This window comes from Scatophagus argus, chromosome 12, assembly GCF_020382885.2.
Source record: "Scatophagus argus isolate fScaArg1 chromosome 12, fScaArg1.pri, whole genome shotgun sequence".
In the NCBI taxonomy this organism is placed as follows: Eukaryota; Metazoa; Chordata; class Actinopteri; family Scatophagidae; genus Scatophagus; species Scatophagus argus.
The window spans coordinates 24,109,205-24,135,892 of NC_058504.1; the positions used below are offsets into that span (position 1 = coordinate 24,109,205).

Here is a 26,688-nt window from a genome sequence, read left to right on the forward strand (position 1 = left end):
TTCAGCTTGCCTCTTTCTTGTGTTTTGCAGGGTGAAGATGAGATGGAGACCACTGACATACAGCTAGTGCTCCTCTGTGGTCCCTGACTCCACTGGTTCCATCAGCATCAGCCTTGATAACATATCCATTGTGACAGAGGAAGAAGTTGTTATGAGCGAGCTTCCCAGGTTGGCTGATGCATTTGTGCTGCTGCTTGGTTTAATCATGCATTACACTTAGATTATCCAAATAAACTCATTCACACTTTCACATTCATCCAGAAAGTGCTGATGTGCCTGGATGATAACAAACCATTAAAACCATGCCTACTCTCCCTGACATATGATTTGTTAAAAGAATAAACAAGGTGAGAAATGCATGGCTGCTGAGTGCAGGAATGCATAAATGTGATTCATGTCAGCAACATTATTACAGGCATGTTGTTCTGTTGTTCATTCTTAGATGTGTCTGATATTATAGACATGTCTTTTAAAATGTTGAAAGCACTTTTGCATATGCTCAGTGGGCTTTTTATAAATTTAGAATGAGAGGTATATTTTTTGTTTATTATGTTGTACTGCCTCCTCATTGATCAGTATGCTCTCATTGTTAATGGCAATTCAGTTATTTATTTATTATTTATATTTCATAGTTATTTTCTTTTATTTGTTGTATTTTATTCTGTTATTTGGTATGTTTTTCATTTTTCTCATTTGCACAAAAATAGATGTTCATGCTGCTACTTCAATAAGATTTTTTTTTCTTTTGAGAAAATACAGTGAAGAGAAGGGAACGTTTGTTCATTCCCAATTATTCAAAATAGGCTGCTAAAATATATATTTGACTACAGGTGTTGCATTTTAATGTAATTCAACATTTCACAGATTTACTAAGCCTGATATATTGTTCTGAAAAGAAAAAAAAATAAAATGTAACAGTTGGTAATGCCTTTTTAAAAGGTAGGTTTTAAGGTGCTGTTTTATACCTTAATAAATTTTTGGAAATCTGACAGGAACACTTTTAGAACCTTTTATTGCATGGATGATGTTTCTCTTGCACAATCATACATACATGGTTACAGTTCTACAGTTACATGTACACAACTATATCTAACTATGTTACTTTTTTGGCATGTCTTCGGGGGGCATTACAAACTGAAAACAGGGCGTCTTGTACATTTTAAGATGACAAGTGGTAAATATTTTGACTTCATTAAGGTGTAATATTTTGAATAGATACTACTGATGTAATACATTGTGTACAGTTAATTTTTTCAGGTCCATATAATTTAGTTTTTATAAGTATCATTCAATTAAATCATTTAAGTGTGAAGAAGACAAATATTAAGTTAAGGAATTTAAAAAAATATATTGAACTTAAAATACAGATTAAGTCAACTGAACACATATTTTTTAAGTATAGTGTAACTCAAAGAATTTATCAGAATAACTTAAAAGTTCTTATGTAATCAGTTACGACAAAAAATTTTGAGTTTTCTGAACTTGTTTGTACATCTCTGTTGATTGCCTTGGTGATGCTTTTGCCTACTGCTACAGTGATTGATATTTAATTTTATTTCATTGCATTAACTATTTTATGTTAATCTGTGTGAAGAATGATAATAGAAAATGTAGTTATAGTAGTCTGAGTCAACGGCTCATAGTTGAATAAGGTTCAAGTTGTATTTTATCAAGACAAAGACTTGACTTGAGACAAAGACTTGAGTTAAGCCAGAGTCGATCTCCCAGCAAATTTAACCTCCTTACACCTGATGCCCTAGTGCCGCCTAAGGTCTCTAGGTAGCATATCAGTCCATGTGTGGCATTTTGACATTGGTGGAAATGAAGGTAATGCTGTGTGTTGAAGCCAATACACTGATTTGTGTTTTATTTATACCGTATCATGTTTATTATAATAATGATGGTGTTAATGATATACTGTTGATTATGTTGATGTGATATGACAGAAATGCAATGATGATGTCAGCAGGGCGTCAACTTTATATATAGATGTCACCTGAGGACAGGTGTGAGGGTTTTTTGGCTAGAAGACGGAAGGGCAAACAATTTTTCAACCGCATTTCGCAATGAAGCGAGTTTTCTGTTTATTATGAGTTCTGATTTATTCTGCTGATTATTAAGAAGAAATAAAGGATCATATTGTGACATAAAGAAAGAGTGAATGCGCGTTGATTTACTGACAGCTTCTACACTGTGTTACATAGTGATGTAGACAAGTTACAGGAATAAAGTTTGAACTAGAGACAATTGATTTTGCACAAAAAGCAAGATCAAAAAGATCTTGCTTTTTGTGCAAAATCAAAATCAAAAAGTATATGTTTTTGTGCAAAATCAAAAAGTATATGTCTTCTTTAAAGTCAGACTTTACAGGTGAAAACATTGTTTATTCATGCACTGGTCATTTATGTGAAACATTTTTGATACTTAGGCTATTTTGCTTCCATAAAATGCCTTCTCCTCTTTCAGATTAGTGTAAATAAAAAAAATCACACATTTACAATCATCAACTACCTTCATGTCCTCCTTCACTACTTCCATAAACTTCCAACTACTTCCATCTTCCATAAACATCCTCTATGGTCTTCCTCTAGACCTCCTGCCTGGCAGCTCTAACTTCAGCATCCTTTGACCAATTCACTATCCCAGCTAACAGATCTGCTTAGTCAAAAAAAAGCTCAGCAGCGGCTCCATTTCCTGAGGGTCCTGAGATGGAGCAGGCTGCAGACTGACCTTCTGGTCTCCTTCTATGGGACTACAATCGACTGCTGCATGCCATCGCTGTGTGGTACGCAGTGGCCGATAGGAAGAGACTACAGAGGGTTATTAGAACTGCAGAGAAGGCCATCGCCAGCTCTAGGTGTCTCACCAGGGCAATCATAAAAGACCACCTTCATCATAACCACCTCAACATGTTGACCTCTGTGAGGAAGTTTAAATCCATCAGATGCAAAACAAACAGACTAAAAAACAGCTTCTTCCCTTGGGAAGTCAGAACCTTAAATACACTGGAACAATGATACTGCTTTTTTCAATGACTATTTTGTGATTCCTACCTCAAAGTGCAGCACCGTTATTCACTGCCTCTGCACGTAGCCCATTTATTGTTTATTGTTGTTTATTATTTATTATGCTCACTTGACATTTTCATTTTGTCACTTGACACTTTCACCTCGCACTTTCTTGGCCTTGCTGTCTAATTTCCTTGTACAGGCAACTGTTCAATGACAATGAAGGTCAATGAATCTAGAATGTCTTTTCCTCAAAACCACTGTCTTTAAACCAAACAATGTTGCTGGTCTCACCACTGTCCTGTAGACCTTTCCTTTCATTCATGCTGGAACTCTTTCATCGCACAACACACCCAACTTACTCCTGGACATTTATGCAAATTATTGCACATTTAGTTAAATAATGCATAATTTTCACTATACAAAAAATGGTTGTCAACTGGGAAAGTTTCATACTTATATCTGTTATTCATAATATTTACCTTATTCACAGTGACTTGCATTAAGTCCCAAAACACTCCAGCCCAACATGCCTGAATGACTACCGCCCAGTTGCACTCACACCCATTGTCATGAAGTGCTTCGAGCGGCTAGTTCTGTCACACTTGAAGAGCTACCTCCCACCCACACTGGACCCACATCAGTTTGCCTACCGCAGCAATAGGAGTACAGAGGATGCAATTTCCACAGCACTGCACTCTGTGCTCACACACCTGGACAATAACAACACATATGCACGGATGCTGTTTGTGGACTCAGCATTCAACACAATCAGACCCTCCAAGTTAATCACCAAACTTGGAGACCTGGGTATCAACACCTCCCTCTGCTACTGGATCAGAGACTTCTTGACCAACAGACCGCAGCATGTTAGGTCAGGCAACATCTGTTCCTCCACCATCACACTCAACACAGGGGTACCACAGGGCTGTGTGCTGAGCCCATTCCTCTACTCCCTCTTCACCCATGACTGTAGGCCTGCACATGGATCCAATTCCATCATCAAATTTGCTGATGACACCACAGTTATCGGCCTCATCAGCAACGATAATGAGACAGCCTACAGGGAGGAGGTACAGCACCTGGCCACATGGTGTGCAGACAACAACCTGCTCCTTAACACCAGCAAGACAAAGGAGCTCATTGTGGACTTCAGGAGGGAGAGAGGAGGCACACATGCCCCCATACATATCAACAGGATGACGGTTGAACGTGTCTCCAGCTTCAAGTTCCTGGGGACCTACATCTCAGAGGACCTGACCTGGACCACCAACACCTCCAGCCTTGTGAAGAAGGCTCACCAGCGCCTCTTTTTCCTGAGGACATTGAAGAAACACCATCTGTCTTCAGCCATCATGGTGAACTTTTACCGCTGTGCAGTCGAAAGTACCCTGACCAGCTGTGTCACAGTATGGTATGGGAACTGCTCGGTTGCAGACCGCAAGGCGCTACAGCGAGTGGTGAAAACCGCCCAGCGCATCACAGGGACTCCATTTCAAGCCCTTGAAGACATCCAGAGGAAACGCTGTCTGCGTCGAGCTCGCAGCATCCTCAAGGACTCCTCCCACCCTGCTCGTGGTCTATTTGCACTCTTGCCGTCTGGCAGGCGCTTCAGGAGCCTCAAGGCCAGGACCAGCAGGCTGAGCAACAGCTTCTTCCCCAGGGCTGTCTCCTTACTGAACTCAGCCCCCACCCTCACCCTACACCACACTCCACTACACCACCCTACCCTAAGTGAGTACTACGTACTGAGTGTTGCACTAGTTCCTCTACTGCCTATCGCTGTACACACCATATTGTCCATTGCACTAGTGATTTATGGCTTAATTTAACATCTGTAAATATCATTTGTAAATTGTGTTGTATTTTCCGCCTACACTGGATGCACATTTAAGCACATATCCATCTGTATAGTATGTTCATAGTACTTAGAATCTCTGTATATTATGACAACTACCTGTATATCATGTTTATAGCATATCTGTAGCATAGACACCTGTACATACCCTGTACATACTGTAAATTATTGTATATCTGGCAGTTACTGCTTATTGCACTTCTGGTTAGATGCCAAACTGCGTTTCGTTGCATTGTACTTGTACATGTGTAATGACAATAAAGTTGAATCTAATCTAATCTAATTGTCATGCCTGGTGTTTTTTGCTTATGCTTTGTCTTTTGATTTCTGTCCATGTGCCATGTTCCATGTTTGTCTTGTGCTTCCATGTATTATGTTCAAGGTTTTTGTCATGTCCTGTTTTATTTTGAAAGTGTCTCTTCCCCTGTGTGCCCTGTTTTCATGTAGCTTTGCTTTTAGTTTTCTTGATTGCTTTCTCCCTCCTGATGTGTGTCACCTGTGTCTCGTTGTCTTGTCTATTTAGTCCTTGTCTTCCCAGTCACTGTTGTCAGAGCGTCTGTGTTTTTTCCTCCATGTCATGCCAGGATCTGCATTTTTTCCCCATGCCATGCCAGGACTGTTTTGTTGTTTTTGCCTTGCCTTGCCATGCCATGCCATGCCTAGTTTCTTGCCACAGTAAGTGTGTTTTTTGAGTTTAGTTTTGTTTAATAAAAGACCATTGTTTTTGGACCTCCACGCCTGCCTGCCTGCTCCTTTTAGACTCTGCATCGGGGTTCAGAAAATTTCTGCGTTAGCGACGCCGACTAATCGTGACAGAACGCTCTGACCACGATGAACCCCGTAGAGTCTCCTTATGCGGGCACCGGACTGGCGGCCCGGCCTCCCAATTTGGTGGAACTGTGGGAGGAGCAGATGCGCCGCTTCAGGCCCCGGGGAGGCCTGCATCCAGCAACAGGCTCCCCGCTGCCGGGGCGGTGTCCGCGAATCGAGCCGCCAACCGTCGCGGAGATTGACGCCATATTCCAGACCCTGATGGAGCGACTGTCTGCCGTCTCCGCCCTCCTCGCCTCAGCTGATGGACCGCAGCCCACTGTTCCAGGTCTGGGTCCACCAGCACCCCAAGCAACGCCAGGGCACCCTGCTTCAGCTGATGGACCGCAGCCCACTGTTCCAGGTCTGGGTCCATCAGCACCCCAAGTTACACCAGGGCCCCGTGCTTCAGCTGATGGACCGCAGCCCACTGTTCCAGGTCTGGGTCCACCAGCACCCCAAGTTACACCAGGGCCCCGTGCTTCAGCTGATGGATCGCAGCCCACTGTTCCAGGTCTGGGTCCGCCAGCACCCCAAGCTACGCCGGGGCCCCGTGCTTCAGCTGATGGATCGCAGCCCACTGTTCCAGGTCTGGGTCCGCCAGCACCCCAAGCTACGCCGGGGCCCCGTGCTTCAGCTGATGGATCGCAGCCGTCTGTTCCAGTTCTGGGTCTGTCTGCCTTCACGCCACGTCTCGCCAAGTCTCCACGTCTCGTCAGGTCACCACGTCTTGCCGCCAAGTCTCCACGTCTCGTCAGGTCACCACGTCTTGCCGCCAAGTCTCCACGTCTCGTCAGGTCACCACGTCTTGCCGCCAAGTCTCCACGTCTCGTCAGGTCACCACGTCTTGCCGCCAAGTCTCCACGTCTCGTCAGGTCACCACGTCTTGCCGCCAAGTCTCCACGTCTCGTCAGGTCACCACGTCTTGCCGCCAAGTCTCCACGTCTCGTCAGGTCACCACGTCTCGCCGCCAAGTCTCCACGTCTCGTCAGGTCACCACGTCTCGCCGCCAAGTCTCCACGTCTCGTCAAGTCTCCACGTCAGGTCACCAAGTCTCCACGTCAGGTCGCCAAGTCTCCACGTCTCGTCAGGTCACCACGTCTTGCCGCCAAGTCTCCACGTCTCGTCAGGTCACCACGTCAGGTCGCCAAGTCTCAACATCTCGTCAGGTCACCACGTCTCGCCAAGTCTCCATGTCTCGTCAGGTCTCCACATCAGGTCGCCAAGTCTCCACGTCTCCTCAGGTCTTCACGCCTCGTCAGGTCGCCACAGAGGCGGCTCATGGATCAGCCTTTGGTTCTGACCCAGCACTCAGGCAGACCGCCTGAGGCCTCATGTTGGGTCCTGGCCCAGCATTTGGGCAGACCCCCTGATGCATCAAGCCCCACCTGGGTGTTGACCCAGGGTCATCCGCCTGAGTTTTCAGGTCAGGTCCATGCCCTACACCCAGACTGAATCACTGACTTTGTTTTTGGTTTTGTTGCTCCTTGATTTTTCTCTCCTTCCTGGTCCCCCTCCACCCGCCCAGCCTGGTTATCTGTTTTTTCTGTTTAGGGACATCTGGGATCTGTCCCTTAAGGGGGGGGTTCTGTCATGCCTGGTGTTTTTTGCTTATGCTTTGTCTTTTGATTTCTGTCCATGTGCCATGTTCCATGTTTGTCTTGTGCTTCCATGTATTATGTTCAAGGTTTTTGTCATGTCCTGTTTTATTTTGAAAGTGTCTCTTCCCCTGTGTGCCCTGTTTTCATGTAGCTTTGCTTTTAGTTTTCTTGATTGCTTTCTCCCTCCTGATGTGTGTCACCTGTGTCTCGTTGTCTTGTCTATTTAGTCCTTGTCTTCCCAGTCACTGTTGTCAGAGCGTCTGTGTTTTTTCCTCCATGTCATGCCAGGATCTGCATTTTTTCCCCATGCCATGCCAGGACTGTTTTGTTGTTTTTGCCTTGCCTTGCCATGCCATGCCATGCCTAGTTTCTTGCCACAGTAAGTGTGTTTTTTGAGTTTAGTTTTGTTTAATAAAAGACCATTGTTTTTGGACCTCCACGCCTGCCTGCCTGCTCCTTTTAGACTCTGCATCGGGGTTCAGAAAATTTCTGCGTTAGCGACGCCGACTAATCGTGACACTAATCTAATCTAATCTAAAGCAATGTATTCATAAATGTCAACCCCAGAACTTACTTTGATTTTAAGTATATACTGGTATACCTATATTTGGATATCAGTAGGGATCAAATAAAATCTGGATTCATGTGGTATCCTCTATTGATCAGTAAGCTAATCAATAAAGTATAATAAAGTAAAGCTAATCAATAAAATGGAGGACACAAGTCAGCAAAATAGTTGCTCAGTGTTTGTTTCCCACAAAATTGTATTTAGCACCAGTAACCAGTCCAAACCAGTCCACTGCCCTTGTTGCTGTTATTGTTGAATTTTTTGCAGTTGCATTAGCAACAATGGAAAATTAGGTAACTCTCCTGGTTATTTCAGTTGAATGACTTTGCTTTTCAACACAATTAATGTGTGATGAGAGTGCAGCTGCATTTAACATCATACCATAACTTTTTCCTATACACTATTTGCTGTGTCACATGCTATACTAGATACTCTTAGGACACAATGTGTGTGCTACATATATATGTGTGTGTATTTGTCACAGTATGCTGTATTTTGCATTTAGTATATAAGAAATCAATGTATCATGAAAGGACTAGTCATTGGGTTTTATTGTTCACTCTGCACCTGTGGAGATGACTTACAGTAATTGACTTGACCATGATGACTCAGAACTCAGTAATATGAACCTTAATTGGTTAAGTAATGTTTCTGATAACTAAAAAAATTCTCTGAACTGTATTTAATCTCACATGGCTTATTTCTTCGCCTACTCAACCACATCAAAAACAAAACAAACAAACAGGAAAGTCCAAACTCTTGGATATTATCTTAGTCTAGCAAGCTAGAAGTGTTTGTACCTTTGATTTCAACGAACACTGCCCAATAGCAAGATCCAAACAATGTATCACTGTCAAATTGAATTTCAAACACTTTTCTAAAAAGTATTATTTGTTGTGTGATTTGTCAGTGATATTGGACTTAGCATGGCAAGATCCAAACTTGGAGTTCTAGATAAAAACATAATTGGATTGCAGACAAAAATGCACCTTTTAAAAAACGTCAAAAACAAAAACACAGTTTCTGCTCTGAGTTTCTTGTGAAAATAGAAAAATCATAAGGAAGGAACTGAAAGTAAAGCTGTTTGATAACACTTAAAGAGAGAAAAGACTGAGATACTTCAGATACATTAGATACCAAAAATAAGAGAAAATAGTTTTTTTTCAGTAAGTGTGTTTATACACTATAACAAATAATACAGGTGCAAAACAAAACTATCACAGTCAGGCAAATCTTCAACAAGGAATACATGACAGGGCAGTAGCATGCGATATTAATACAGTCCAAAGCATAATTCATCCTTAAGAGTTTCCAGTGGTCCAAACGTTAACTTTGTTATCCCGTAAAGAAAAGCATTTCAAGAAAAACAAAGTAAAGACAGACAGACGTATACTAAGTGCATATCAATAGTAGTTGACAGAGACAGTTGACATATGAGGAGAGCTTCATCTCTTCTAAGAACACCATAAAAGATCCACATACTGTCAAAAATGAGACATTTACCCTTTAACGTAAAAGTTAGTTTCTCCAGTGCAAGAGAATCAGTCAGTCCTGCAAGCCAGACACCAACACTTGGTTTGGTAGTGGATTTCCAAGATTTGGCTATGGTGTACGTGTCGGGAATATTGGGGTTAAATTTGTTAAGATGAGCTGGTGTTATTATATATGATTATTATATATGATATGTTGCTATTTCTTCTATAGTGCTAAGAGTAGGTAAAGATAAAGAATTCTGTATCTTATATATATAGATTCTTATGTGCAAATATTTAAAAGTGTTTTGATTGGATGTCATATTTTAGTCGCAAATCTTCAAATGACATGAGAATGTTGTTGTTGAATAAATCAATAAACAATTTTACTTACGCCTTTGTTTGCCCAAATTTTGAAACCCAAATCTTGTTTGCCAGGTGTAAAACCATTGATACGCCCTATCACGGAAAATGGTAACATGGGCCATCTATTAATAGATTCCGACACTGACTCTATCAGTGGATTATAGTTTGCTTCTACTAAATCCTCTATTTTAGGGGTAATTTTAATACCAAGATAAATGAAGTTATCTTTAACTATTTTGAAACGTGTTTGAACTGGGGGATTTACTCTTTCAGAATGCTTAAGGAAAAGAATACCTAATTTTGATTCATTAATTTTGTAACGGGAATGAGCTTACTAAAAGAACTAATGTTTTTAAACAAGTGATGAAGTGACTGTTATAAATGGGATAAAAAAAATTACGATATCATCCGCGAACAAGCCTATTTTGTTATCAACTTTGTTTATTTTAAGGCCAGAAATATTCTGATTGGTCCTAATGGCAATTGCCAAGGGTTCAATTGCCAACCCAAACAAAAGAGGCAAAAGGGGGCATCCCTGACGCATGCCTCTTGAAAGATAAAAAGGTTTGGATATAATATCATTGATTAGTACTGATGCAAACGAGTTATTATACAAAACTTTAATCCAGTTAGAGAAATATTTACCGAAGCCAAAATGTGTGAGTATTTCATGGAGATACTAGCGAGAGCACTACTGTATCTGGATGTTCCGTTTTTGCATAAATAATATTGAGAACCCTGTGGACACAATGAAAAGCCTGACATCCCCTAACAGATCCATTCTGGTCTGGATCAACAAGAAAAGGCAGATACTTTTCGAGCCTTAGTGCCAATATTTTGGCAATTATTTTAGAATCAGAATTATTATGTGAAATCAGTCGATAGGAATCACATTTTGTTGCTAATTTTCCAGGTTTCAGTATCAAAATTATGAGTGCATTAAGCAAGGATGGTGGAAGTTTGTCTGAATTAAAGCTTTCTACAAACATATCTAACAATGGTGACAAAAGGTTGCTCTTAAAAATTTGCCATGCAAGTAATTTCCCCGCCTTCTCTCCCTGATCGTAATAAGTCTGTTTCAATCTAATTAACCCTCAGGAGTCGACAGACGCGCCGGCGCGTCCTTATCACAAGACCACTTTAAGACCGCTGAATCCCAGTTTTTTTGTGTGTCGAAAGTGGGCACTTCAAACTATATACCAGTTTTTAAATTTTGTTAATATGTCAAGTAAAACCCGAGTTATGATAAAAAATATACGCACTGTTTTTTTCATGATCATTGCCATCACCTTTGGTGCGCGTTTGGGGCGCGCATTTTATTCAAGAAGACGCAGTAAACACCAGCGCATTGAGCGCACTTCATTCAGCGCATTTCAGCGCATTTTCCCCAGTCGGATTTTAGAGTTTTGTGTGATTTTAGGTCCAGTGTGTCAATACAGTATGTCAAAATGAAAAAAACAACAGTAAATCACACTTGTGAGGTTGTGCTGATCAAAAATGATTCAAAAATGGCAAGATAAAAAAAATTCTAAGTTGAAATATAAAATTAGAATCAAAAATAGTCAACAACTGACAATTATACATGACTTCAGAGGGTTAAGCCTGCCAGGACCTTATTGGAGGATAACCTGTTATACTTTGCTTTTAAAATAGCTAATTTCTGTTGGTTTTCTTTACTGTTATCTCCAATTACTTCCAATTCAAGCTCCTTAATATCCCTTTCCAATTTCAGTATCTCTAAATATTGTTCGATTTATTTCTTGTGTATCCCATCATTTGGCATCTAATAAACGCTTTGAAGTCCTCCCATCTTACTGAGGCAGATGTTTCTGTTGTGTTTAACTGGAAATCAATATTCTGTCTCACGTGTTCAAGAAATTTGGAATTCTGTAACCAACAATCAGCTTTTAGATCCAGAGTGCAGTTAAAATCCCCTCCAATTATTAGGGCACCTTGCAAAGAAGACACTAATAAGAATATAAAAGAAAAGTTTGAATCGTCATTATTAGGACCATATAAATTCATAAGAATCGAGTCTTGGTTTATTAATGAGGCTTGTATGATAATGAATCTACCCATTGGATCCAGAACATTCTTTTGTATACGAAGAGGAACAGACTTATGCACAAGAATTGCAATATTCCTGGCATGTGGAGAAAAGGAGCATGTGATTACTTGACCTGGCCATCTTTTCTTTAAAAGGCCTGTTTCACGAGAAAGCAGGTGCGTTTCTTGTAAGATTATTTTTGGATGATATTGATTTAGCCTATTCATGACTTGTTTTACTTTAACAAATTTCCTTAAACCTCTAACATTCCAGGAGATTATTTGAAGCTCTAAATTCCTATTTACTTATTAATACTGTGAACATGGCATGGCCCTGTTGATAACAATTTGCCCTTCCTGTCAAAAAATGCACCTCAGAATACAACCAAAAGAACAACAAAACACTTAACACAGAACTCTTAATCCCCCTACCCATCTCTGTGATCTAGTTTACAGATAACCCTCCCCACTTGTAGCAACTCGGTTATGATCACTGATCCTTCAAAAGCAGCAAGAAAAACAAAAAACAAAAAGTTGCTCCGACCCTGGTGAACACTAATTATATATCACTTAGTTCACCCTCTTGTCAAATGTACAAGTGTAAACATCCCAATTAGATTAACCACAAAAAACACTGTGGCGATGCTCTTAATTGTCCCATAGAGTATAGGTGTGTTTAATATTGTGATGGTGTAGCCTTCATAATGCCGGTCGTTGTTTATCCATCTTTCTGCTGACAAACACACTGAATGAATACGTCCACCTCCTCTGGTGTCGGCCACCTTTATGAAAGATCCTCATCTTTGCTGGAAATATAAGACCAAAGTCCTTTGTTTAACTGCCATAGTTTCTGCTTCACAACGTTATACTGTCTCCATTGTTTCTGTACCTCCACAGACAGGTCTGGAAAAAACATAACTTGGGGCTCCCAATACATCACCTTTCCCTTCTGTCGAGCTGCTCTCATTACTCGAACCTTGTCTTGATAATTAAGAAACTTAATCATAAGAGTATGCGGGGGTCTGCTCGGGTCTTGTCAGCCAGGCAGTCTGTGAGCACGTTCAATAACAACGGGGTTCGGAAACGTGTCCGGTCCAAAGATTTCGGGCAGCCAGGTTTGAAGGAATGCGTCTTCTCCTTCTGTTTTCTCGAGCAAACCAATGAGCCGCAGATTCGATCTTCAGTGTCTGTTTCCAAGGTAGCTCTTGGACTTTCTTTTGGAGGGACTTTTCTTGCCAGTTAGCCCTGAGATTTTGTCTTCAGCTTTGAGGGTCGATTGCGCAATAGAACACACCACAGGATCGGAACTCAAAAACCTGCCGCCACTCAGGAAACTAGATATTTAATGTAGAATATTATAGTGGTAAGGCAGTTTCTGTGCGTAAGTAGTTGAGTGTTACAAGAGCACAAACAATCAATTTCTGTAGTTTTATTCTATAGTGTTGTTTTGTTTGATTGGTCAGTATTGATGGGGAGGATGGGCAAACAACAAGAGAAAGGGGGGGAACACCAGTGGAGATAATGAGAGGAGCCCTAGCACACATAGCCTAGCATGTTGCATGTGTGTGTGTTTCAATCAATGATGGGTTAAATGCAGAGAAGCAATTTCCCAGCTTGGGATTAATAAAGTAATTGAAATTTTAAAAAAAAATGAATTAGCGTATGTGTTAGTAACCAGAAGAAACCAGAGTAAACAAAACAACTTCACATTTCTTGTCTAACTCTCAGTTTATTTGTGTAAATGCTAAATACAAACAAGATGGCGGCGCGGGTGGAGGCTTTCGGGTTTTTGTGTATTTATTCATGTTTTTATTTGTGTTTTCACTACTGTTTTTACCACTCAAAGCCTTAATTCAGTACGGAAGGGCTGAATTGTGGGAATTGGGGAAAAATTACGGACTGTTTGCACCCCCAAAGCTGGATTTTATCCCACCAGAGCTGCAGCGGACCACAGAGGCTCTTGCCATCCCCCCTCTGTGGCCTCAGAGACGGAGGAGACAACGTGAATAAGAACGGGGTAAGCGGAGCGAGCTGCGTGCTAGGCTACATGCTAACCCACACAGACCGGGTCTGCCCAGTCTCCTCCTCGCCAACGCCAGGTCACTCGTCAACAAACTGGACGAGATTCGAATGAGGATCGTCTCATGTAAGACGGACAGCTGTGTGGCGATCTTAACCGAGACCTGGCTGGATAAAAACATCCCCGATGCAGCGGTGGCGCTCGCTGTTCTGTGCCAACAGGACTGCAGCTTCAGGCAAGTCCAAAGGCGGAGGTTTGGCGTTGTACATTCACAAATCGTGGTGTACAGCAACGAACATAATAGGAACTTTCTGCTCCCTCGACTTGGAATATCTGGCAGTGAAGTGCAGACCATTTAAATTGGTTAGAGAACTCAGCTCTCATGATCATAGCGACCTACATTCCACCGAGGGCTAACGCTAAGCTAGCGCTAGAGGAGCTATGCTGCCTGATTAGCAGCCAAATGGATGTTATCCAGAGGCGGCTGTGATCATGGCTGGGGACTTTAACCATGTGGAATTAAAAGCTGTTCTCCCCAAATTCCACAAATTCATCAACTTTCCGACCAGAGATCAGGTCTACTGTAACATCCCAGGGGCATACAAGGCTGTAGCAGCTCCTCACTTGGGCATGTCAGATCACATCTCCGTGGAGCTGATCCCTGCCTACAGACCTCTGATTTGCAGGACCAAACCCACCAGTGTTCAAAGCAGACGCTGACCTGGAGGAATACACGTCAGCTGTGCTATGTTCTGTCCTATGTTCACTTCTGTACTGATGCTGTCCCACCCACAAAGGCAATCACGGTTTTTCCTAATCAAAAACCATGGGTGGACGGCACAGTGTGGCCCCTGCTAAAAGCCCGGGATGCAGCCTATAGGTCAGGAGATAGGCTGGCTTACAGCAGGGCCCGGAAAGAACTGAAAAAGGGCATCCAGCTGGCTAAACACAGGCACAAGCAGCGCATTGAGGAGCACTTCAATGACAACGATCCACGTAACATGTGGAAAGGCATCAGGACCATCACAGACTATAAGCGGAATGACCAGCAGGTCAGCCATGGCCTGACCCTACCTGACACCTTTAACAGCTTCTGCGCACGCTTCAACTCTCCCAGCAGCAGAAGAACTGCACACCTTCCTCAGCCATAGGTGTAGCAGCAGCCTGTCGTTCTGCAGCTGTACCAAGTGACCTCCGCTTTGAGGAGGATCAACACCAACAAGGCTGCAGGTCCAGATAAGGTGTCAGGGCGCACACTGAAGTCATGCGCAGACTAACTGGCAGAAGTCTTTCTCGACATCTTCAACCTGTCCATACAGCTGTCCACGGTCCCTGAGTGCCTGAAGTCCTCCATCATTGTGCCTGTGCCCAAGAAATCAACCATAACCTGCCTCAACGACTACCGTCGCTCTGACCGCGGTTATTATGAAGTGCTTCGAGAGGATCCTCCTGAGACACATCAAGGACGCCATCCCCGTTGGCCTGGACAGTCTGCAGTTCGCCTACAGGGAGAACCGTTCTACGGAGGATGCCGTCTCGCTAGCACTTCACACGGCCCTGACTCACCTGCAGCGACTCAACTACCTATTTGTGGACTTCAGCTCGGCCTTCAACACCGTCCCCCCGGATATGCTAGCCCTGAAACTCCACAACCTGGGTTTGTCAGACTCACTCTGCTTGTGGATCAGGGACTTCCTCACCCACAGGCCCCAGGTGGTGAGGATAGGGGAGTCTACATCTGCCCCACTGATCCTCAACACTGGCACGCCGCAGGGTTGTGTACTCAGCCCTCCCTTATTCACACTCTACACACACGACTGCTCTGCTATCCACCCCACAAACATGGTCGTTAAGTTTGCGGACGACACCACTGTGGTGGGTCTCATATCTAACAATGATGAGACCCACTACAGAGATGAGGTCCAGAACTTGACACAGTGGTGTTCCAGGAACAACCTCATCCTGAACATCAGCAAGACCAAGGAGGTCATAGTGGACTACAGGAGGTCCAGGAAGACCGATCACGCTCCCGTCTGTATACTTGGGGAGGCGGTGGAGCGGGTGGACAGCATTAAGTTCCTGGGTATCCACATTTCCTCTGACCTCTCCTGGTCAGTGAACACCTCACACCTGGTGAAAAAGGCCCAACAACGGCTCTTCTTTCTCAGGAAGTTGAAACGGACTGGACTGTCTACTCAGCTGCTTGTGAACTTTTACAGAGCCACAATTGAAAGCATCCTGTGTCTCAGTGTGACTGTGTGGTATGGCAGTAGCACAGCACAGGACAGGAAGGACATAGCCCGGGTGGTGAGGACAGCACAGGGGATTGTGGGCTGCAGTCTACCAGATCTGGACTCAGTTTACACTGCCCGAGTCCAGAAGAAGGCAAGACGCATTGCCACAGACCCCACCCACCCGAGCAACGAACTGTTTGTACCGCTTCCATCAAAGCGGTACAGGAACATTAAAACCAGCACCAACAGACTCAGGGACAGCTTCTTCCCCAGAGCTGTTAAAGCAATAACCCCCATACAGTGACACACTCACGTCCCACCCCCCTACAGGACTTCACACATACACCCTCCCCCGTCTATCTGCATACACACACACAGCATACCATAGATTGGCACTGGCACTAAGTGCACTTTATCTACCTCATTTTGTATTTTGTATTTTATGTTTTTATATTTTTTCTTAAGTGTGCAATTTTAATTTTCTGCTGACTATTTATAAGGGTGTTTTTAAGTCGAGGATCTGGGCAAAATTTCGTTATGCTTGCATAATGACAATAAACACTCTTGAATCTTGAATCTAGTGCAAGTATATTTGAAGCAAGCAGTAAGATGTTTTATTTGAATTGATAGTACCTGTATTGCTTTTTATGTATTTCATTTTATGTATTGTTTTATATGTATTGCAATTATTGTGTGTCTATTGTATTTTTAATCAGGGCACCATTGTAGAAGAGAGCTTGCACTCAATGATAAAGATGAATGATGAATGACGAAATTATATGTACTCTTTGTCAACCATATGTACTAATTTTAAATCTTGATAGCTTAAAATTAGCTTTTTGACACCTAGCTGAACCCCAGGGCTCAGTATGAGCCGAGTGCCTGTAAAGTAACCTGGCATCTTAACATTCCAAAGGAAAAATTTTATTCATCGTGCTCTCCATACCATGTATAACTCAGGCAACATATATACAAAGAAAAATAACTAGTAAAATTATTAGAATTATTAGATTATTATTTTCTTAGAATTAAAACAATCATTAAGCTGGGTTAAGTGCATGACTGATTATTAACTGATCAATTGTATTTACAGTGTTTAATTTGTGTTGGTGTTGCTACTGTATGCTAACGATAGATATATTACCTGTCATTAAAGAGTAGTAATTAGGGTATGATAAACTCGGAAAGTCCGGCGTCATGTAGTCCACTTTCACCCCATTGTTCACGAGCTCCCGAAATCCTGGTAGCGTGTGAAGGTCATCCATGTAGTCATAGCGGAAACCATCGATCAGAAACACGAGCAATGGACGGGCCGCGAGACACTGCTGTCCTGTTACGCACAACAGCAGCAGCGGAAAGAAGAGACACCACGAGGGTGTCTGTCTCTGGGACATATTATTGTCCCTTTGTGCTGTGGTATAGGCGGTCAAATAATCCAATAGCCTGGCGAAGATAGATACCTATCCAGCTGCCTTATGTTATCAAGTCTAGCGGTGCCAACAACAGGAAACCGCGCGCTGTCCAGTTGTAAAGCTGCGTAATCGGGTCAGTTGCGGCGCGGTTCTGGTGGGTTAGGCGCGCTATCCTTTTGGGGCGCGCGCCTGACAGAGCTGGTTGCGCGCGCGGGCGGGTCTCTTGCGCTTGCGCTGAAGTGAACCTCGTCCAGAGTGAATTCTCCTTGGTTTCAGAATTTTTCATAAAAAGTTTATGACTGAGAAGTTGACTTAACTTGAAAATCTATTTGTGTGCTTGGAGTGAGCTACACTGTTGAGGTGATGAGGGGTAAGCCTGTTTCTGTTGCTTATTCATAAGAACTTTTGTATAACTAGGATTAATTATCCGTTTAAACTGGAATTAATAGTTTAAAAAAATTACAAACACAAATGCACACATTGTGGGCCACAATAGATCTCCCAAAATATAGACTGTTAGTGAAAACAAACCAAATTTTTATCACGAGTTTCACTGATTGATCTTATCAATTATCCTATTTTAATTCATACAGTTTAATTAAAATAGTATAACTAATCATATAATTTTACAAATATAAACATTTCTAAAGGAGTGATTCCAGGCTCAAGCTCAACTCAAATAGTTCAGAAAGCTGGCAGTGTTGGGTGGGTTTCAGTATTCATAAACAAGAATTACTTAGCCTCAGTTTAAGCATGTTTAAAGTAGCAGATTAGATTAACCACACACTTCATCATCACAAAACCTGCATCATTTTAAAAACTGTGCAACCAAAGCAAAACCATTTGTCCCACTTCATTGTATTTGAGTGAAATTCAGTGTAAGTTCAGAAATTAGCACAGGGTTGCTCATAGGCAGTGGTTTAATGGTGTACAGTGTGTGAAGTGAGGATAGTCTTAATTTAAGACCAAATCTTTTTTAAAGTGTTACAGCAATTTCATTTCTGCCTGTAGTGAGTTAAGCAAAGGAAAACACAACAAATCCGGAAGATAGCATGTACTAAAATGTTTTAATAGAGAGGAGGCAACACACAGAACCACACGACAGCAAGCGGTTCAGAGTTGTGCCCCACTGGTCGAAGACTTCATCTCGTTTTATACTTTCTGATGTGTCTCTGGTTCTTTGTTTGGTTCTTTGGAGACATGTCTGTGGAGATTCTCAGTCATCCAGGTCATATTCACTCAAAGAGTTAAAGCAAGGCGTCTGGACTTGTGAAGATTGACTTGAAGATGTTTCACTGCTAATCCAAGCAGCTTCATCAGTTCTGAACAGTTCACCAGGTCATTACTTGGTCACTATAACACCACACAACTAAAGCTACAGATTAACTACATTAAGTATGAAGTAAAAGTAAACATTATGTCATTATTACTACAAAGCATACAAAATTTCCATCACAAAAGCGACCTGTAATGTATATGTTATACTGTATATACAGTTAGGTCCATATATATTGGAACAGGTTTGAGTTTTTTGACTTTTCCAGATATGCACAGAGAGGAGATCCGGAATTTGGCAACCTGGTGTTCAGAGAATAACCTCTCTCTGAACACCAAGAAAACTAATGAGATCATCATTGACTTCAGGAAGCACAGCACCGACCCAGCCCCCCTTTACATCAACGGCGTGTGTGTGGAGAGGGTCCACACTTTCAGGTTTCTCGGCATCCTCATCTCCAGTGACATCTCCTGGACAGAGAACACTACAGCAGTCATCAAGAAGGCTCAGCAGCAGCTACACTTCCTGAGAGTCCTCAGGAAGCACAATCTAAACTCCAACCTGCTGCTGACCTTCTACCGCTCATCCATCGAAAGCCTGTTGACATACGGTATCACGGTATGGTACGGTATGGTTGTAAAGGCAGCACAGAAGATCATCGGCTGCCCTCTCCCCTCCCTGATGGACATTTACACCTCCCGCTGCCTCAGCAGAGCCAAAACCATCAGCAAGGACAGTTCTCACCCTGGCTCTAACCTGTTTAACCTGTTGCCCTCAGGGAGGCGCTACAGGTGCATCAGGACAAGGACAAATAGACTCAAAAACAGCTTCTTCCCAAAAGCAATAACCATTTTGAATTCTCATATGCACTGATTCCATAGTCCATTCACTTCAACCACCAGTCTTTTACCTCCTGTGCAATACCTCTGTATGTGCAATATATAACACACACATATATATATATGTGTTTAGCACTGTAAATAGCACCATATCTATTTTTTATATTATTTCGTTTATTCTTACTTCATTCACTGTTTGCACTGCGGAGATGGCTTTTAATCTCTTTGTACATGTGTATAGTGACAATAAAGGCATTCTATTCTGTTCTGTTTTATTCTATTCTATATCGGGTTTTTTTACCGAAGCGATCATGTGAACAATTGTGGCAGTTAACGACACAGCACGTTTGCACTATGTTTTAACTTGTTAAAACAAAACAACATAACACAAGAGCAGTGTCACGCATGCAGTCAGCATAAACACATTTTTCAGCTGCCCATAAAGCCCACAATGCATGGCAGTTTTTCCTTTTCGCTACGTCACACTTTCGATCTCTATATTTTCCTATTTGATTGATACTTTTATTAGTTTTATTAAAAGCACAGTTCATCTTATTCCAAAATTGCTTAGGGTTATGTAAATCCTTACAAACACTATCTAACTATATAACTAACTAACTATAGCTGGACTTGTTGGGATTTTAATTTTCTGCACACAAAATATAACATAGTGAACACTTAGACAATCTGACATGACACTGGATTTAATTATCCTTCTGTACTGGAGACAAGTATCCAATCCAAAAGTGAAAACCGATGGTCAACTCTAGTAGGTTCATTAATTAACTGAGATAGAAATAAGTTGCTAAATAAATTTCTATCACTAGAAGATGCGAGGTCAAGCAAGTCAAGGGTGAAATCTCCAAGGATAATAATCATTATGCTTCTCAAGAGAATTAATTGTTGACAAAATGCAGTTTATAGAAATAACGAGAGAGGGTAGGGGGCTGTTGATACTGCCATGAAGCTCTTTAAGGTTTCTGGCCTTCGAGATGTATCTGGTACTAGCAGGTGGTGCTTGAGAGTAACTCAATATTTGCATATAAGAGTCTTCAGAACTATTTTCATTTTTTTTATTCATTTTTATTTATATAGCACCTTTTACAATCAAAATTGTCTCTAGGTGCTTTACAGAAACCCAGAGCCTGAACCTCCGAGCAAGAAGACAGTGGCAAGGAAAAATTCCCTTTTAACAGGAAGAAACCTTGCGCAGGACCAGGCTCACAAGGGATAACTATCTTGATGATAGTCGGCCGGATGAAGGGGGGAAGAAGAGGTAGACAGGACAGAGAAGATGAAAGAGAGAGAGAAAAACATACATTTAATAAGCGCCATTCATCACAAAGGACAAACATGACAGGTTGTTTTAATTGGAATACTGAAAAACTATGTATTGTATGCATTTGTATTTTAGCTGATATGTTGTTCAAGTTAGTAAGTTCAAGACTAAACTCCTATCCACCCTGTGAAGTTTGATAAAGCTTGGATAAGGCGCACTTGAGTGTCATAGCAAAACATCAGAATTGACAGCACTGCCAGGACCACAAAAGAGTTACATGTGCACACCAAATTTTTTGCATACAGCTCATATGTAAGTGCTACGTCATTGAAATTTTGTAGGTGGGCGCTATGGAGTCAGTTTGCCACGCCAAATATAGAAACCTATCATTTATTACTCTCTAACATTTATTACTTAGGACAAGTTTGTCAAGTTTCATAAGGTTTTGAACATCTCTACCTTCTCAAACATAACTTCCTGTTTCATGGCGAGGAATGTGTCTCCATGGTAACAGCATTTGACAAAACCTCATAAACTTTATCCAGAAGGCTCACCAATGCCTTGAGATTGTGTTCACAAAATTTAAGCTAGATCTGGTCAATTTAGTACATCCACAAAGAGAGCTTAATATTCCAAGATGGCGTCATCCTAGCGGGAGCCTGTTGTAGTAGCTCCGGGTATTTTTGTTGGTTTTTTGTATTTTTATTGCCTTTGTTGTTTGATTTTATCTTTATTATTACAATGTTCTGTGCATCTTTGCAAACCACAACGGCGAGATGCTTTTCCAATGGACTGGACACTTTTCCCTCATTCATTCACACTCCAAACCTTCTACCAGTTTGTAACATGCGCCACCCGTGAAAATAAGACCTTGGACCTGCTGTACACAAATGTTAAGGATGTGCACAGCTCCACTGTCCTGCCACCACTGGACAGGTCAGACCACAACCTAGTCCTGCTCTCACCATTGTACAAGACTGTGGTTCAGCAGCACCCAGTCACAGTGAGGACAGTGAGGAAATGGCCTCTTGAGGCCATGGAAACACTGCATGGAGCGCTCGAGGCCACAGACTGGGATGCTCTGTATGAGCCACATGGTGAGGACATTTATGGCCTGGCTGACTGTGTCTCTGATTACATTGGGTTCTGTATTGACAACACCATCCCCACTAAAGAAGACCACTGCTATCCAAACAACAAACGCTCCTGCGTTGGGTAACGTATTGCGTATTACATCACTTCCTGTTCTTGCACTACTCATTCACTTGCTAGCGTTTGGTGTTCGGTGGCATTGGTGTACTTCAATCGACATACTTTGTGTTAGCTTTTACTGTGGTTGGTTCTTACAAATAAGTACATAAACGCTTTAGGAAAAGTTTATTAAGAAAAGTTTATTAACCGCACCATCATCTAGATTCTTTCCTTTCCCGATCCCCGTTCTGTCTGTCGTTCAGCTCAGCTTAGCTTAGTGCTAGCATGGCTTCTTCCACTCACTCTCCCTCTGTCTCTCCCGTCTTCTGTAAGGTGTGTGAAATGTTGAGCTATTCCTCTGCCTCCTTTAGTGAGAGTGAGATGTGTAGAAAGTGTAGCTTATTCATAGCCTTGGAGGTGAGGCTAACTGAATTAGAGGCCTGGCTCCGTACTCTAGATCAAGACAAGACAAGACTAAGACAACTTTATTTGTATAGCCCATTTTTACAAGCAGTCTATCTCAAAGGGCTTAACATAACATCAGCAACATCCTCTGCCCTTTTACCCTCACATGGACTAAGGAAAAACTCCCAGAAAAACCTTTAACAGGAAAAAATGGAAGAAACCTCAGGGTGAGCAACAGAGGAGGGATCTCTCACCCAGGACGGGCAGACGTGCAATGGATATTGTACAGGCAGGAAAGCAGTTAACAACATGAGAATGACATTACTAAAAAGACAAGTAAAACAAAATCTCAACTGTTTAGTTTCACTTTTGATACCACCTCAATATGATTTTAAAATTTGAAAATTGATGATAATGAAATTATAATGAAATGCTGTATCATTCATGTGTTTTTTCATATTCTGTTGAAAATCACTATCCTATCAATTCAATTCAATTCAATTTCGGCCCGCAAGGAAGAACCACCCCACCGATAGTCGGCGCACAGAAGAATGACAGGCAGGTGTCAACAGTAGACATTGGGTTGGTCATAGAGCAGGCTACAGTTCAACATGAAGATCTGGATGGAGAGATACTTGCAGAAAGATATATATATATATATATATATATATATAGAGAGAGAGAGAGAGAGAGAAAGGGAGGGAGAGACACAAAACTACGAGGAGAACTGGACACGCAGTTAGTGACATAAAATAATGAATTGTATGTTAATCTGACAAGGGGAGAGGATAGAAGAGGAAAAGGAGGAGGGGAAACTGCTCAGTGGATCATGTTTGTTTCCCCCGGCAGCATAGGCCTATAGCAGCTTAGCTATGATAGAGATTTAAAGATTAACAGTTAGTCAGACCTATTCTACCTGTGGCCATATATCATGAGGTGAGTGTAACTATGCCTACCAGCCCTACACACTTTATTTGGGGCTAACTATATGCTTTACTAAACAGAAAGGTTTTAAGTTTAGTCTTAAAAGTGGAGGTGGTGTCTGCCTGTCAAACCCAGATTGGCAACTGGTTCCACAGCAGGGGTGCCTGATAGCTAAAGGCTCGTCCTCCTGTTCTACTTTTATGAATTCTGGGAACTGAAAGTAAACCTGCACTCTGTGATCTGAGTGTTCTATTGGGAATATATGGGACTATTAGATCCTGCAGGTATGATGGGGCTAGTCCACTTAGGGCCTTATATGTAAGTAGGAGAATTTTAAAGTCTATTCTGAATTTTACCGGAAGCCAGTGAAGAGAAGCTAAGATGGGGGAGATATGATCCCTTTTACTGATTCCTGTTAAAACTCTGGCTGCTGCATTCTGGATCAGCTGCAGGCTATTAATAGAGTAAATTGGACATCCTGACAATAGTGAGTTGCAGTAGTCCAGCCTAGAAGTAACGAAAGCATGGACAAGTTTTTCAGCATCACTCTGAGAGAGGACGCTCCTAATCTTAGCAATATTACGGAGGTGAAAGAAAGATCATAGTCCATTAGTCCCGACAGCTAGCCAGCAGCAGTTAGCCTGTGTGGACCGGCCTACTTTAGCTACTTTAGCTGATGTCAGCTGCCCCCCAGCAGCCCCCGAGCAGCCGGGAAGTCAGGGAGGTTGGGTGGCCGTTCGAAAGAAGCGTAGTCCAAAACAAAGGCCCGTGGTTCACCACCAACCGCTTCATGTGTCTAACCGCTTTTCCCCACTCAGCGACACACCCGCTGAGAAACCGACCCTGGTTACTGGCAATTCTGTTTTGCGATATGTGAAGCCGACACCAGCGACCATCGTCAAATGCATCCCGGGGGCCAGAGCGGGCGACATAGAGGGCAATTTAAAGCTGCTGGCGAGAGATAAGAGTAAATATAGTAAGAATATAATTCACGTCGGCGCCAACGACACTCGGCTACACCAGTTGGAGGTCACCAAAGTTAATATTAAGTCGGTGTGTAATTTGGCAAAAACTATGTCGGACTCCGTAGCATTATCTGGTCCTCTCCCGAATCTGACCAGTGATGACATGTTTAGCCGCATGTCATCGCTCCGTCGCTGGCTGTCACGGTGGTGTCCAGAAAACAACGTGGCCTTTATAGATAACTGGGAGACTTTCTGGGGAAAACCTGGCCTTATTAGCACAGACAGTATTCATCCCACCTGGGGTGGTGCGGCTCTTATTTCTACCAATATGGCCAAGTTTATTAGAGAACCAACCCACTGACAACCCAGGGTTGAGGCCAGGAAGCAGAGCCGCTGTCTTATACACTTCTCTGCTGCTTCTGTAGGACTGCCGCCCTCCGTTAAAAGTAGAATAAATAAAAATATAAATGCACACAGTAATACTAAGTTTAACAATCCCATAGAAATAGTGTCAGTGCCTTGTCCTCCCATAGTCCAACTAGCACAAAATTTAAGAAGTGTTAATCATAACAACCTCTTGAAAATACAAACTAGCAAATATTTAGAGCCAAAAAATAGGACAATCAGATGTGGATTATTAAATATACGATCCCTCCACTCTAAATCTCTCCTACTCAGTGATGTAATTATTGATCAGTCTGATATATTCTGCCTCACTGAGACTTGGTTACGGGATGAAGAATATGTTAGCTTAAATGAATCAACTCCGTCTGGTTATATTAACTATCATGTTCCTCGAGGCACAGGCCGAGGAGGAGGAGTGGCAGCAATCTACCACTCCAGTCTTCAGATTAACCTCAAACCTAAATCTATCTATAGTTCATTTGAGAGTCTCACTCTCAGCCTGTCTCACCAAAACTGGAAGTCAGAAAAGCCAGTTTTATTAGTTGTTGTGTATCGCCCACCTGCTGCTGCTTACTCAGAGTTCCTGAGTTTTCTGACTTCTTATCTAGTTTAGTGCTCAGTACAGATAAAGTCATTATAGTGGGTGACTTTAACATTCATATGGATGTTGACTCTGACAGTCTTAAGACAGCCTTTAGTTCACTCTTAGATTCAATAGGTTTCCTTCAGATAGTGAATGAACCAACATACTGCCATCACACACTCGATCTAGTTCTCACCTACGGCCTAGAAACTAAGAACCTGTTAGTTGTCCCTCAAAACCCTCTCCTTTCAGACCATTCACTTGTAATTTTTGAACTAACTCAGACTTTACATCACACAACAAAAAGGTCTACTATACCAGATGGCTCTCTGAAGATAGTGTAGGCAGTGTAGACAGAACAGAGCGAACTGATTTAAACGTTACTCCTGGAGAAATTGATTCTTTTGTTAACAACGCTGCAGCCACGATTGCACACAGTTCTAGATATGGTTGCTCCACTGAAAAAAAGTTAAAAATCATAGGAGGCTAGCTTCTTGGTATAATTCAAATATACGAACACTGAAGCAAACATCAAGACAGATGGAGAGGAAGTTGTACTCCTCCAAATCAGTTGAATCCCAGAGGGCCTGGAAAGACAGTCTATTGGCATACAAAAAGTCCCTTCGTGAAGCCAGAACTGCCTATTATTCAACATTAATAGAGCAAAACAAGAACAACCCATGTTTTCTCTTTAACACTGTAGCCAGGCTGACAAAGAGTCACAGCTCTGTTGAGCCTTGTATTCCGAGAGTAGTGAAGACTGATGAGTAGATGAGTTTCTTCACCAATAAAATTACTAACATTAGAGAAAAAATCAATAAAGATCTCCCCAGAATAGCCGATATAGTGCCATCTCTAGAAACCTCTTTTAATCCTACTCCATCTCTGGACAGGTTCCTGCCCATAGACCTCCCCAAGATGACCTCCAGCATTTACAAATCTAACCCAACTACATGTCTCTTAGACCCCATCCCAACTAAGCTCCTCAAGGACGTCTTTCCCTTGATTGGCGTTTCCTTCTTAGATCAGATCAAGTTATCTTTAACAACAGGTTATGTACCACAGGCTTATAAAACCTTCACTTGACCCAGACATCTTAGCAAACTATAGGCCGATATCCAACCTCCCATTTTTATCTAAAATAATAATAAGAGTGGCAAATCAGTTAACTGATCACCAACACAGGAACAGTCTGTTTGAAATGTTTCAGTCTGGGTTCAGAGCCCATCACAGCACAGAAACAGCACTGGTTAAAGTTACAAATGTTCTCATCATGGCATCAGACCACGGGCTTGTCTCCATACTCGTTCTACTGGATCTCAGTGCTGCTTTCGACACTGTAGATCACAACATTTTATTACACAGATTAGAACATGAGACCAGGATCACAGGGACTGCGGTACGCTGGTTCAAATCATATTTAACA

The 26,688-nt window shown here is 42.1% G+C and overlaps 1 protein-coding gene across 3 annotated transcripts in view; it reads right to left on the bottom strand.

The window, feature by feature from the left end:
* Nucleotides 1-17,588, bottom strand: part of enpp6 (ectonucleotide pyrophosphatase/phosphodiesterase 6) — a 79,913-nt gene extending 62,325 nt beyond the window's left edge. Inside the window, exon 1 of one of the 3 annotated variants that reach the window (XM_046406052.1) lies at nucleotides 17,128-17,588. In XM_046406052.1, coding sequence (XP_046262008.1) covers nucleotides 17,128-17,377 — 250 coding nt within the window. In that variant the 5' untranslated portion in view covers nucleotides 17,378-17,588. The remainder of the gene's footprint in view (nucleotides 1-17,127) is intronic. The other 2 variants (XM_046406053.1, XM_046406051.1) reach the window with 2 other exon arrangements.
* Between the last annotated feature and the right edge of the window lie 9,100 nt (nucleotides 17,589-26,688).